We start from the raw sequence: 13,065 nt of genomic DNA on the forward strand, positions 1-13,065 counted from the left end.
TTCCTTCCTTCCTTCCTTCCTTCTTTCCTTCCTCCTTCCTTCCTTCCTTCTTTCCTTCCTCCCTCCCTTCCTTCCTTCTTTCCTTCCTCCCTCCCTTCTTCCTTCCTTCCTCCCTCCCTTCCTTCTTTCCTTCCTCCCTCCCTTCTTCCTTCCTTCCTTCCTCCCTCCCTCCCTTCCTTCCTTCTTTCCTTCCTTCCTTCCCTCCTTCTTTCCTTCCTTCCTCCCTTCCTTCCTTCTTTCCTTCCTTCTTTCCTCCCTCCCTTCCTTCCTTCCTTCCTTCCTCCCTCCCTTCCTTCCTTCTTTCCTTCCTCCCTCCCTTCCTTCCTTCTTTCCTTCCTCCCTCCCTTCTTCCTTCCTTCCTTCCTCCCTCCCTTCCTTCCTTCCTTCTTTCCTTCCTTCCTTCCCTCCTTCTTTCCTTCCTTCCTCCCTTCCTTCCTTCTTTCCTTCCTTCTTTCCTCCCTCCCTTCCTTCCTTCCTTCCTTCCTCCCTCCCTTCCTTCCTCCCTTCCTTCCTTCCTTCTTTCCTTCCTCCTTCCTTCCTTCCTTCTTTCCTTCCTCCCTCCCTTCCTTCCTTCTTTCCTTCCTTCCTCCCTTCTTCCTTCCTCCCTCCCTTCCTTCCTTCCTTCTTTCCTTCCTTCCTTCCCTCCTTCTTTCCTTCCTTCCTCCCTTCCTTCTTTCCTTCCTTCTTTCCTCCCTCCCTTCCTTCCTTCCTTCCTCCCTCCCTTCCTTCCTCCCTTCCTTCCTCCCTTCCTTCCTTCTTTCCTTCCTTCCTTCCCTCCTTCTTTCCTTCCTTCCTCCCTCCCTTCCTTCTTTCCTTCCTCCTTCCTTCCTTCCTTCTTTCCTTCCTCCCTCCCTTCCTTCCTTCTTTCCTTCCTCCCTCCCTTCTTCCTTCCTTCCTCCCTTCCTTCTTTCCTTCCTCCCTCCCTTCTTCCTTCCTTCCTTCCTCCCTTCCTTCCTTCTTTCCTTCCTTCCTTCCCTCCTTCTTTCCTTCCTTCCTCCCTTCCTTCCTTCCTTCTTTCCTTCCTCCTTCCTTCCTTCCTTCTTTCCTTCCTCCCTCCCTTCCTTCCTTCTTTCCTTCCTTCCTCCCTTCTTTCTTCCTCCCTCCCTTCCTTCCTTCCTTCTTTCCTTCCTTCCTTCCCTCCTTCTTTCCTTCCTTCCTCCCTTCCTTCCTTCTTTCCTTCCTTCTTTCCTCCCTCCCTTCCTTCCTTCCTTCCTTCCTCCCTCCCTTCCTTCCTCCCTTCCTTCCTCCCTTCCTTCCTTCCTTCTTTCCTTCCTTCCTTCCCTCCTTCTTTCCTTCCTTCCTCCCCCCCTTCCTTCCTCCCTTCCTTCTTTCCTTCCTCCTTCCTTCCTTCCTTCTTTCCTTCCTCCCTCCCTTCCTTCCTTCTTTCCTTCCTCCCTCCCTTCTTCCTTCCTTCCTCCCTCCCTTCCTTCTTTCCTTCCTCCCTCCCTTCTTCCTTCCTTCCTTCCTCCCTCCCTTCCTTCCTTCCTTCTTTCCTTCCTTCCTTCCCTCCTTCTTTCCTTCCTTCCTCCCTTCCTTCCTTCTTTCCTTCCTTCTTTCCTCCCTCCCTTCCTTCCTTCCTTCCTTCCTCCCTTCCTTCCTCCCTTCCTTCCTTCCTTCTTTCCTCCCTCCCTTTCTTCCTTCCTCCCTTCCCTCCCTTCTTTCCTTCCTTCTTTCCTTCCTTCCTTCTTTCCTTCCTTCCTTCCTTCCTTCTTTCCTTCCTTCCTTCCTTCCTTCCTTCCTTCCTCCCTCCCTCCCTTCTTTCCTTCTTTCCTTCCTTCCTTCCCTTTTTTCCTTCTTATGGCTTCCTAAATTACAACAATTTATCTTAATTATTTGTGGCAACACTTAAATTAAATGTTAGACTCCCAGACACCCATTTCTGCTTTTACTCGTTCCAGCAGGATAGCCAAAGGAGCTCTACCTCTTGCCACCCAGCTGTCAGATCATCTGGCAGGCCACCTCCTCTCAAGTTGGACTCCTGCTACAAAGCCGCCTTCCTATGCTCATAGCATTGGTTTTAGTTGTAGTAACTTTGACTTAAGACTACAAACAGCTTTTTAATGTGGTACTGACTAGTCAAAATATCTTCAACTTAACCCACTATTTAGTAAGCAGCAAAATTTTTAAATAAACTTTTTATTGCTGCTTTCCCAGTGCTGGGAACGGAACCTCAGGCTCATGCATGAGGCAAGTGCTTTACCAATGGGCCACCCTCTCAGCCCCACAATACTGGGCTTCTTGGGGGGTGGGGTGGGGTGGGGTTGTTTGATTGTCATGTTTCTGTTTGAAATTCCTTGTCGCATAAACATTCAAAATCAAAATTCTATGGTAGTCTGAGAAGCTGACCCAGAACAGCCGCATCTTCTTATTCTTCTCACAGGACGCAAATGCCCTTCCTCTGGGCCCGTTCCGCCCTGCCTTCGTGGCCTGCCAATCTGCCTGCCCGCCTCTTTCTCTCTGCTTAAGGTTTATTCATGGGTTGTAGGGTTTTTGTATTCTGGGGCTTGGGGCGGGTACTGGGAACTGAACCAGAAGCCTCATACATGCCAATGATACGATCTACCATTGAGCTACAAAGCCTAGTCTCCAATCCATGTTTTTCTTGATTTCCATTTTCTTCTCCTCACGGATGAGCTGTAATTTGAGTTCCAGACAAAACCAAGCCGCATGGAGCCCTGCACCAGAAGCAACAAGAAAATCAAGACCCCTGTCTGTGCTCTTCTCAGGCTGGAGGCCAAGGCCATCCCTGGGTCCACAGTGAGGTCAAGGAGGCTGGAGTGTGCTCGACTCTGACAAAAAGGAAACAGAGTCTGCTTTGTTCTCCTCACAGCACTGCAGCTTGCTTTCCACACAGTGGTAGAGCAGCATTCACCAAAGTAGCTAACCCTGGTTAAGTTTGGGTAGTGAAGGAGGTTTCTCATCATCCATACACTGAATAAACTATAGTCAGATTACATAATTAGAACACGTGCTTATGTGCATAAAGCAGCTTCCTGGACCCAGCTCATTCACTGACCCTTGGCTGTATAACATGGCAACTCTGGGCACACATGGCCTCCAGCGTCCATATCAGACAGAACACCTGACTTGTGTTTCCTACCTGCAAGGGGCTGAGTCTGCACAGACGCAGTGCTCTCTGTGGCCTGAAGATGGTGTGGCACTTGGCAACCAGGCATCTGCTGGGGAGGCTTCCCTGGAGCTCCACATGGCCCTGTGCTCTGCTGAACAAGGGCAGTTTCAGCAGAGGTTATGTCGGGCACAGAACACTGTATCTGCTAGAAAAGATCAAGTTATCCTTCAGACTTCCAACCACAGAGAAGCATAATTAAGAGAACTGGAACCAAGACATAAGCAGCAGACTAACGATGCTTTAATGGTACCTTTTGAAAATGTCTTACACCTTAAGTCACACAGTCCTGCTGGGACAGACCCTGAAGATGAGAAGACCAAGGCCTAGGAACCGAAAATACCCTGCTGAACGCCTATGATCTTGGATCTCCAGAGCCCCGAAGGTTGCTCTCCTCCTAGTTTTTGTTTAGAAATTTTACACTGGACCCTGGACAGCACAGTTTTTGTACCAAATCAGTTAGTAGAAACCTCTGGATTCACAGCCTTAGGCTGAGCCAAGGTTTCTAAAACTTACTCCATTTAACTGCTTGACTTATAGGAAGTCAAGTCATTTCTATATTTCAGCCTTTGAGAGGAAGTCTTTGAACACTTAGTTAATGATAGAAAATAATGACTTTTTAATGTAAACAAAATGAGAAATGTTTTATTTCTCTCTTTTTTTTTTCCAGTCTCTTGCTATATAGTTCAGGCTAGCCTAAATCTGTGGTCCTCCTCCCTCTGCCTCCTCAGTGTGGACACTGCTTATGTGCAAAGCCACACCCACCAGCCCTCAAACCACTGTAAACAAAGTTACACTAACTGTCACAACACATGCCCTGTTTTCAATGCTAAGGTTAGAGAGTCAACTTACCTTTGTATTTTCTTTTGAAGGCAAATCATTCTGTTTTACTCCAGTAAATTTAGGAGATATTTCTGAAAACATATATAGATAATTATTTCAATATTTGTAAGCTTAAAAGAAAAGCCCTACCACGATACATTTTTTTCTACATTAGAAGTAGCAGAAACTAAGAACCCATTGAAAGGGACTCAGTTCCCTGTCACAGGATATCAGGGACAGGTAAAGTTCTCAGGCAGACAAAAGATCAAGTTCAGGAGCTCTGTTGTAACGTGAATATGGTTGGTAATATATTACATATTTGAAAAATGCTAACATAGTTGCTTTTAAGTGTTTTCAACACGGAAAATATAGTGATAAATATGTTAATGTAAGTGATTGGATTGTTTTAAGATGCATACATACATAAAACCATAATCTTTTATTATTTTTCAAGGAAACAAAGAAAATAATACCATTTGGGCTAATGGGGGGGGAAAAGAAAAAGCTCATTTTCAAAAGAATGCCTTTAATACAAATCTCTTAAAGTCACAGATTTTGCCCTATTTAAGTTAGCCTACTTTTGTTTAAGTGGGAAAAATTATTTCTCCAAACTTCTTTGTTCAGGATGGAATAAACACCCATTCAGAAATTCCACTTTGGATACTGTTCAGGCAAAAACCCAGTGACCTCGCTGACTATAAGGAGCCCAGAGGTACTTCAAAAGAACGTCACGACAGGGCTCAAGGTTTCAGACATGGCACCAAGTACAGCAGCGAACGCGCTGTAGGGGATGCTCCACGAGGCTTAGGTAAAATCACAGAGAATGGAACACAACACAAGAGAGGCACAGTGTACTATTCATCTGCCAGGGCACAGAGGAAGCATTTACTGTAAGTGAAGTACCTGATGTCCTTACTAAGCACGCAGGTCCAGCTGATGATGACCATCTACTTGAAACGCATTTGGCAGTGGAGACTAGATAACAAGATAGGTTTTCTCCTTTGTTTGTTTGGAGACAGTGTCTCACTAGCCCAGGATGGCCTCAAACTCACGATGTAGCTGAGCATGGCCTTGTCCTCAGGCCTGGTCTGTGTGAACAGGGCTCACCCAGCTGCCTGCAGCCTTCTCTATCGCCTGCAGGCCCCAGAGGTCCAGTGACTTTACAGGGCCTCCTCTACCCTCAGAAATATTTGCAGCAGCTGACACTGAAGTAGAAGCAAATATAATATGCTGTCTGCTGTCACAGCATGGCTGGACTCCTCTCTGTCTACTGTACAACAGGCTGTGATGCTGTCCTCCCCAGCACAGGCCTCTGCCTGTGGTGAAGCAGGAGACCCAATCCACCACTCCGAGCCAGCTGTCACAAACCACCTGAATAGTATTTGGTTCGGGGTTCGAGCCCAAGGGTTCCAAGGCTGGTCAACATCAAATGCTATTCAAACTTAAAGCATTCTAATTCAATAATTACCTTCTGCCTCCTGAAACGCCATCAGTCTCCACTGGATGTGCTACTGCTCTTTCCTCTCTTAAAATATTTGATGCTGGACACTGTTAAAATTGCTAAATGGTACTCAAAGCTGTGTTTTAATTTAAAGAATTCAAGTATTTAAAATGACACGAACCAGTATCACTCAGCCAAGACTGATTTTAGTGTTGGGGCTGGGTAGAGGGCTGACAGAAAGAGACTGAACACACAGGGTAGAGATCCAGGGCTCCTTCACACTTAAAGGAGAAACTACAGTTTCAGCTTTGAACAAAAACCCAAAGCACGTTTCATTAATATATTAACATATATATTTATTAATTTGTCTTATTCAAACTGCACCTAAACTACAATGTCCTATAATATAAACACCTTGGTGGAATTAAAAATATGACATGCCTCATTGGTGTTTTGCCAAGGAAAGCTGGAGAAGATCTCCTTAGTTTCATGACATGGAAAACTATAAAACTTATAAAAATTAGAGCCTCAAGATCTGGAGATACTAGCAAAAGGCAAAGAATATTAAGTAGGAACTGCAGAGTCGCCCAGTTCACATGGTGTGCTTGTCACTGCACTGTAGCATCCTCACCCTGAATGCTTTGTGAGACATCAGCAGGTGAGTGATGAGAGCCTCTGGTTCCCTGGACTGTGCTCAAGTAACTGTTTCTGGTTTGGGCATTAAAACATAGACGTGCATTTCTGCTATTAAGCTGAACACCATATTTCAATTAGTAATAAAGACCTGCCAGATGTGGGAGACATCGATTGAGTTGACCACAATTTTGAGCACGTATCTATTAGCACTAATTTCTCGGGGCCTCTGGCTATGTCCATGCTACTGTAAGAAGCTCTCACTGAGTAATGAGCACGGACCAGGGATCAAACGCATACGAGGCATGTTGTGTCTGAATTTCACATCTCTCAAAAACCTAATTTAAAATTTTTGTATAAAGTTTTTATTCTAAACTATACAAAAAACTTTACTAGAGTTGGAAAAAATAGCTGGAATTGGTGGGGAGTCAGTTAAAAGGTAAAAAGCACCTATTTACCTATCAAGGTACCAAGGCCAATGCTCTAGGGACACCAAAATGCCACCAGCAAGTCGGTTTGGAATAAAATCCCAAGAGGTGTCACAACACAAAGCCAGAGTATGACGTCACACACAGGAGAGATAGTTACCAACATTTCCATTCTAAAAGCCTGCACAAGTGACTGAACCCCTTGTGGGGCAGCTGCATCTGACGCTACAGAGACAGCAGGTCCTGAGGTAGGGGGACTTGTCCAGATCACATTCTCGTGGTTACAGACACCGGCAACCAGTCCCATACCAAGCAATTTGGTCCCTGTAAAGAACCTTCAGCTATTTTCCTTGTGTTTAGTAGTTTCTTTAACATTCAGAACAAACCAGTCATAAAAACCTGCTCCTTCTGCAAAGAGGACTTCAACTTGAGTCAGAAAAGGGAAAGCCACAAAAGAACAAACGACTAAAGTTATTCTCACCTATGATAAGTAATTATTAGTTCTTTCCTGCATGTGACTGTTTGCGTGTGACATGTGAGCTGGTCCTGCAGAGATCCCAGACTTACAGATGGCTGTGAGCCACATGTGGGTGCTGAGAACTGAACCCGTCTTCTGGAAGAGCATCCAGTGCTCTCGACTGCTGAGCCATCCTTGTGCTGTATCACCCCGATCCCTGGTACATTTTAAAGACTATGAATCATCCCTGTCTCCCTGTCCATTCAAATCCAGATTTACCCATAGTACTGTCAGGAGCTTTCAGTACCTTCTAGTGTTGCCAAGGTCAAGACAGGCTATTGCAGAGAACTGTTTACCCAGGAAGACCTGGCTTGTATAAAAATAAAATTAAAAATGCGTGAGAAAGAAAGGACTACTGCAAGGTCCAACTTCAATGTAGACCTCAGTGTATAAACCGGTCTTTATCTTGCTGGACTAAGATGCATCCTTGGCTTTTACTTTCTAAACCCTTCCAGTCCTTTGAGTCTAAAGATGTCAGCTGACGAGAGCTTTAGTCATACTCTCAGTACCTCTGCAGAAGACCTGGGCAGCAGTGAGGTGACAAGTCACTTACTCCTACCTTAGCAGCACGATGCTATTACTGTGGTGTTGCTTTGCGCTATCTGCCTATCGGTCACATGAAACTTGTCTCACACATTCTGCTTCACTCCACCTGAGCTTACTTACACTCACGTAGTTTCCAGGACCTTTCCCATAGGTTCCCATCAGAAGCACTGGGATTTCATTCGTTTTTATTTAATTTGAGACTAGGCCTCATGCAGTTTGGGCTGGCCTTGAGCTTGCCCAAGGATGGCTGTCTGCCTTCACAATCCAATCGTAATCACCAGTGCGGGGTAAAAATCCGGTGGCCGATGGGCTATAGGGATGTTTACATCAATACTTTGAATATATTCCTCTTTGTCATGTGTCCAAGCATAATCAATGCCAGAACTGTCTCAATAGCCCCTACCTGAGCACTAGAGCACCCAACACAGGCGATGCCAGAATTAATTTTGAAGCCCCACCCATATCATGAATCTTATACTCGGTACTTTGACAGACATAAAAAGTGAACTTAAAGGTTTTATATCTGTACCAATGTCTAATAAATGTTCTTGACTGATCTGTACATGACTGTTTGCAGATGTTGATGTCAGTCAAAAAGAAATTTTAAATGACCAAATTAACATTGAAATTTGCAATGAAATACTGCTTCCAGTCTACAAGTTCTCACATTTACTTTTAGAAAGATTTGGAATTTCACTAGCAACTCTTGAAACAGATTAAGTATCTTGCTTGAAATGATGGCTTTTAAACAAGACTTTACTGTGTAATTAGTACTGCTTGACCAAGGGAAAATGGGCAGAAAAAAGTACAAACAAGGTTTCAGAATAATGGGCAGTGGCTCTTTGAGAGATTCAGAGGAAACCTGGCAGCTACTTACAACACTGGTGCTTTTCAGTAGTAATGTGCTGGCTAGCTTTAGTCTGACCAGCTACAATCACTGGAGAGGAGGGAGCTGCAACTGAGAAAATACCCCTTATTAAGTACGACAAGGCTGTAGCCAAGACTATAGGGTGTTTTCTTAATTAGTGGCTGATGGGAAAGGGCCCAGCCCATTGTGGGTGGGACCCACAATGTGGGCTGGTGGTCCTGAGTTCTGTATTCCAGCAGGCTCAGCTGGGCCGTGGGAGCAAGCTAGGAAGCTGTGCCCTGGCCTGTACATAGGCTCCTGCCTCATTTGAGTTTCTATCCTGACTTCCTTCCATGATGAACAGGGCTGCAGGGCCTTGGGTGGTGGGAAGTTGTTCTGTGGCATCTGGGAAGATAAAGTTGAGAGCAATGGAAACGGTGGAATTTGGTTCTTCCCTCTTGAAATGAGAAATTATTTTTTTGTTTTACATAAGCACACAGTTGATTTGAAACTCTTAAAGAGCGTTTAGAGTTTTACAAAGACTTTGTATTTTAAAAGAAAGTAGATAAGGGACTTTGGACTTTTAAATGTTTGAGTTTTTAAAGACGGAGAAACTTTAAAAATTTGGAATATTTAAATTGTGATGTTCATATTAATGCGAGATCTTAGGGATGAACAAGAAAGGAAAGGTTGTGGTTTAATAGTGATGTATGTTGTGTGTAAAGCTGACAAGGGGTCAGTTGTACTGGATAGTTTTGTGTCAACTTGAAACAAGCTACACTCAGTGGAGAAGAGAGCCTCAAATGAGATAATGCCTCCACAAGTTTTGGCTACAGGCAAGCCTGTAGAGCATTTTTTTTAAAATTAGTGATTGATGGGGGAGGGTCCAGGCTATTGTGGATGGGGCCACCCTTGGTCATTATTATATTTTCTATAACAAAGCAGGCTAACAAGCTATTCCTGCCTCCAGGTTCCTGCTCTGTTTGAGTTCCTGTCCTGCCTCCCTTCCATGGTGAACAGTGCTGTGGACGTGTACACCAAATAAACCCTTTCCTCTCCAATCGCTTTGGTCTTGGTGTTTTATTACAGCAATCAAAACCCTAACCAGGACATTACCTTTAAAATTTTTGCTACACCTAAACAGAGCACTACTGCAGAGAAACTAACCCACAATATAGTAAGAACAGGAACTTAACAGAGGAATCTGCCCCTGCCCGACACCCAACACCCTAAAAGATTAGGACTAATGGAAACAAAAACAAAACTGTCATAGTCAAGAAGCTGAAATAATCCAGAGAGAAACTGCCACAGGACTGAGCCGTTGATCCCATTATGCTGTCATGGAGGGGAAGGAGCTGTGGGCCCCACCCTGAACTGAGAATGGACAGGCAGTTAGCAATTGATACACAGGAAGGGACATTATCTCAGTGGGTGATCACCAGTTTTCACCCCCGATGGCACTCACTGGGACACACACACACACACACACACACACACACACACACACACACACACACAGAGTTAGAAGGGGCAGCTGGGAAAAGGAAGGGGATGAACAGAAGTGAAGGGGGACACAGGTATTATTAGAACATGTACACGAATGAAAATGTCATAATAAAACATTGTCAAACAGAATTAACAAATGCCCATAAAATGTTAACAAATCCATTATAGCAAGTATTAAAATGTAGATAAATTAAAAATATGACTAGCTTTTAAGTAAGAAAGTATGTATGTCACCAAAGCTTTCAGAAAGTTGCTTCTGCCACCTAGATTCTCAGGATCATGGCATCCACCTGCATCCACTCTGAACAAATCACTATCAGTTATAAAGTCGACATCCTATGGATACTTTCAGTTAACTTTTGTTTTACTGAAACAAAGTTTTATCCCTAGTAGCTGGCCTCAGCTCCCTGAATGCTGGGGTTACAAGTATCTGCAACTATGCCTACCTTTATTCTTATTTGATGTTTTGTTAATATATGCGATTATCACTTTTTGAGGGGTAAATACCCCATTTCCACCAATCGATGAAAGTTGGCCACATGTTTGTCACTTACTGCACAAATGCTACATAATCAGGAACAGAGGTCCGGCGTTCATTACTTTTACAAAAATATTGCATAGATGGGGGTCTGACTTACTTTTTTCTCATTTATAATCCTGCTTAAAAATGTATTGTTATTCTCAGGGAAGTAAAAATGTTCTTAGTTTACACACTAGAAATTAATAAGTTTAAGGCATTTTAAAGTGTATTAGTATTGAAGTAGTTATTTAGTATCAGTTTAGTATTAAATAAAGTATTACAAGGTCCTATAACTTAATTTGTTTATTGAAAGCATAGATGCATGTTTTTCCATTTTAGACTTTGCAATTTATAATACACTTAAATACCATTTCCCTCTAGTAAAGTATATAGATTGTATATTCAAAAATTAAAATTTCAAGAATAAATGACAAGCCAGATATACCAGTACATGCCTGTGATTCCAGCACTCAGGAGGCTGTGAGAGAAAGAACAGGAGTTTGAGTCTATCCAGGGCTACACAGTGAGACTCCACCTCAAACAATGGCAAAAGACAATTTCAGTGCCCACCATGAAGACAAACCAACCTCAGTGTAACAAGTCACAAACTACTCAGATGGTTAAATAAATAGCTGAGGAATACATATAGCTTGATGGTGAAATTGATTTCCTGGTATATTATGTAAGACCTTGGGTTCACTCAACAGTGCCAAGAGAGGGAATAAAATTTGTTGCTTTTATTTTAACATTATATATTTTTAAATCTTCTAGAGCAATCTGCATGTGCAGGAGCCTACAACCTACAACTTGAAGTCGTAAATGCAACTTGGATTTCTTTTCCAGTACTGTTTTATGCTCAGAAGTCAAATATAAGAAATACTTTATAATAAGAGCCCCCAGATGACTTTAAAATGTATTAGAATGACAAATCCTAACCACAGCAAACTTCTGTAGAACTTTATAAAATTGTTCTGCAAGTTCAAGGATGGCTTGGGCTACAGCACAAGCTCCGGCCTAGCCCAGGACACTCATGAGGACACAGCTCAGCGGTGCGGTGCTTGCCCTGCATGCACCATTGCCTTTGTCCTACTACCACACAGCAGACACAAAGCTCTCTGCAAAGCACGACACCAGCCAGAGTGCTGGTTTTCAGACTCAAACTCAGCGTTTTAGCATTAGAATTCTGAGTTTGAGCTGTTGTGTTAAAGTTAGAAAAAAACGTTTCTGTAGCATTTTAAGAATACCCAGATGAGGGCTGGGGATTTAGCTCAGTGGTAGAGCCCTTGCCTAGGAAGCGCAAGGCCCTGGGTTCGGTCCCCAGCTCCGAAAAAGAAAAAAAGAACAAAAAAAAAAAAAAAAAAGAACAAAAAAAAAAAAAAAAGAATACCCAGATGATGATAAAAATTTTCTTCTCGGGGCTGGGGATTTAGCTCAGTGGTAGAGCGCTTACCTAGGAAGCGCAAGGCCCTGGGTTCGGTCCCCAGCTCCGAAAAAAAAAAAGAACCAAAAAAAAAAATTTTTTTTTTCTTCTCTTCAAGTAACATACTAGGCTATCATGTCAAGATTTGGTGTGGTACAGCACACCTGTTGGGAGGCAGAGGCAGGAGGATTGCTGAGTTCAAGTCCACTCTGGCCTACAATGTGAGGTCAGGCTACACAGTAAGCAAAGTGGGGAGGGAGGGAGGTGCTATACTAAAACACTCTATGTGGCATTCTTTTCTAGCACTCAAAGCATTTACTAAATTTAAGCTAGATAATTTGAACCAACAGAATAATAGTTTTACCCTACAAATAAAAGACAAGGTGCTGCAACTCATTAGGGCCACAAATGCTTTATTAGATGAAATTACAATTGTTAATTACAATTTAAAATACTAAATGCAACTTGGATTTTTCCAGTATTGTTTTATGATTAGAAGTCAAATATATGAAATAAGAACTCTAAAACGATTTTAAAATGCATTAAAATATCAAATTCTAACCAAAGTAAAAATTCTTTTAAATTTCACAAACTTGTTCACCACTACATACTCAGAAATGTGAAAACCAAATGCAGTGACTAGCTCCACAAAAAAATAAATGAAACAAAACCAAAGGAAAACAGAATCACTGTAAGCCCTGACTGTGAACTGAAAAAAGAAATTCTTTAAGCTAAAGTTTCTGTGGAATTTTTTTAATTAAAAAAAAAAACCAAAAAAACAAAAAACACTGAACCTCAAAAGAAATATCCCATTACCAATAAAGCAAATTGTAGGGAAGAAAGTGCCCTGGGTTCTGCATTTGCTGCTTGGTTAAAATGGCACACCTGCTGTGGTGGGGTAGGCAGTGATCGCATGGCAGCTATACAACTAGTGATGGAAAAACAAAGAAAACATGAGTGACCTGGTTTAATACAACTGACAAACTGTACAAGAATATGTGGTACTCCCACCTTTTTCTATAGATCAAAGTTAATAATCTATAGTTAAGAAACAAATTAAAAAATACTCTCTACAAATTTTGGGGTGAGTGGCTTCTTAATTCGAAACGACAGTTCAACTCAGAAGGCAGGGTCCAAACAGGACATACTTTATATCAGAGTGACCCAAAGTACACTGGGAACACACTGAGGCGTCCCAAATACTGTTTTTATTAAGAAGTAAAACAGCACTCGCTGCTTTTCAACCTCGTACATTTCC

The 13,065-nt window shown here is 42.8% G+C and overlaps 1 protein-coding gene across 20 annotated transcripts in view; it reads right to left on the reverse strand.

The window, feature by feature from the left end:
* Brdt (bromodomain testis associated) overlaps window positions 1-13,065 on the reverse strand; it is a 58,506-nt gene that overhangs the window by 11,294 nt on the left and 34,147 nt on the right. For 10 of the 20 annotated variants that reach the window (NM_001402393.1, XM_063273026.1, XM_063273025.1 and 7 more), the window contains 2 exons: window positions 3,980-4,041; window positions 3,101-3,275 (listed from right to left, as the gene is read on the reverse strand). In NM_001402393.1, coding sequence (NP_001389322.1) covers window positions 3,101-3,275; window positions 3,980-4,041 — 237 coding nt within the window. Of the gene's footprint in view, window positions 1-3,100; window positions 3,276-3,979; window positions 4,042-12,203; window positions 12,736-13,065 lie in introns of those variants that run through there. The other 10 variants (XM_063273032.1, XM_063273031.1, XM_063273030.1 and 7 more) reach the window with 4 other exon arrangements.

Source organism: Rattus norvegicus, chromosome 14 (genome assembly GCF_036323735.1).
Source record: "Rattus norvegicus strain BN/NHsdMcwi chromosome 14, GRCr8, whole genome shotgun sequence".
Lineage (NCBI taxonomy): Eukaryota > Metazoa > Chordata > Mammalia > Rodentia > Muridae > Rattus > Rattus norvegicus.